At 50.1% G+C, this 1,142-nt stretch overlaps 1 protein-coding gene across 6 annotated transcripts in view; it reads left to right on the top strand.

Annotated features, from left to right (window-relative positions):
• The first annotated feature begins 280 nt into the window (after positions 1 to 280).
• The window catches only part of eif4g3a (eukaryotic translation initiation factor 4 gamma, 3a), a 117,004-nt gene continuing 116,142 nt past the window's right edge, over positions 281 to 1,142 (top strand). For 4 of the 6 annotated variants that reach the window (XM_036559726.1, XM_036559724.1, XM_036559725.1 and 1 more), the window contains exon 1: positions 283 to 1,142. This exon is cut by the window's right edge and continues 127 nt beyond it. In XM_036559726.1, the coding sequence (XP_036415619.1) occupies positions 1,100 to 1,142 (43 nt within the window). In that variant the 5' untranslated portion in view covers positions 283 to 1,099. The other 2 variants (XM_036559730.1, XR_005006133.1) reach the window with 2 other exon arrangements.

The following is a 1,142-nucleotide window of genomic DNA, read 5'->3' as shown; positions in this document are numbered from 1 at the left end:
ACATTATATTTAAAAATTACATATGGGAACACACCATCCATAGTAATAAGGCAGCAGTGCCCCCCACTCCTCTGCTCTGCGTGGGGAAATATTTATTTATTTATTTATTTATTTATTTATTCATTCATTCATTCATTCTTGAGCTAATGTGCGGAATAATGTTTATTATCGTGGATGCTCTGGTCAGACTGGGTGCTGCATCCTGATCTTCCCCTTGTTTCCAGTGTCTTGCGTAATCACCGCACTGCATCACCGCTAGATGTCGCTGCAGACGCATTATTTACCAAAAACGGTACAAAAGGGTTGAAGGCTCAATTCGCTTTGTTCGTAAATTTAATTCTACTTTAGCCTAAAATTGCACAAACGCAGAGCCGCTCGGCTTCTTTCAGACAAATGTAAAGAAGATATTACGTTTACTGCTTTAAAGTAACTGTGTTTTCTGTTCTTGCTGAGGCTGACAGTTAGACCACTCCCCTCACAGCCCACCGCTTCACGGGTTATTTTGGAACCGAAGCCGCCGCTTCAGCCGTTATCCGGTAAAATACCGCTCAGCCTTCCTGTTTAAAGCCTTTAGTTTGATGCATGTCGTAACCGAACCTCCTGCCCGGACATCCAGCGGGGAAACGCCAGGAATTCTCTCCGTATCTTTTAGCCTGAGGTAAAAAGCCGAGCGTTTCCGAAGCTTCGCCGAGGTTTGCCGAACTGTCCCGTCCTGCCGGACTCGGCTTGAGGCGGCCCGCAAAAACGCCATGTTGAGCTAAATCTGCGACCTTAAATGATAAACCCCGTTCAAAGCGGAGCCGAACGAGGACGGTGTGTGCGTGAAGCGAGTCTGGAGAAGAGCCGGACCGACACCGGGGTGTCTGCGGCGGTGCTGGGCGGAGAAAGGGAGGCGAACCGACCCCATGAAGAACAAACAGCGCGTCGCGTTCCAGCCCGGAGAAACGAGTTCGGCCCGAAAATGGCTTTTTACCCCAGAACCCTCCACACTGACGTCGCGCTGAAGGAAGCAGAGGCCGCCGGTCTCCGTACGACCCGATAGTTGTCCGCGCGTAGCAGCTCCGTTGATTCTCTTGTTCGTGTTTTGGTTTGTTTTGATATGAGTTTACCGCCCAAAGTGGTGCCCAAACCCACCGGCGGGG

This window comes from Colossoma macropomum, unplaced genomic scaffold (assembly GCF_904425465.1).
Source record: "Colossoma macropomum unplaced genomic scaffold, Colossoma_macropomum, whole genome shotgun sequence".
Classification (NCBI taxonomy): domain Eukaryota; kingdom Metazoa; phylum Chordata; class Actinopteri; order Characiformes; family Serrasalmidae; genus Colossoma; species Colossoma macropomum.
Note: the sequence above shows the minus strand (reverse complement) of the source record. Positions and strands in the feature narration are given on the sequence as shown.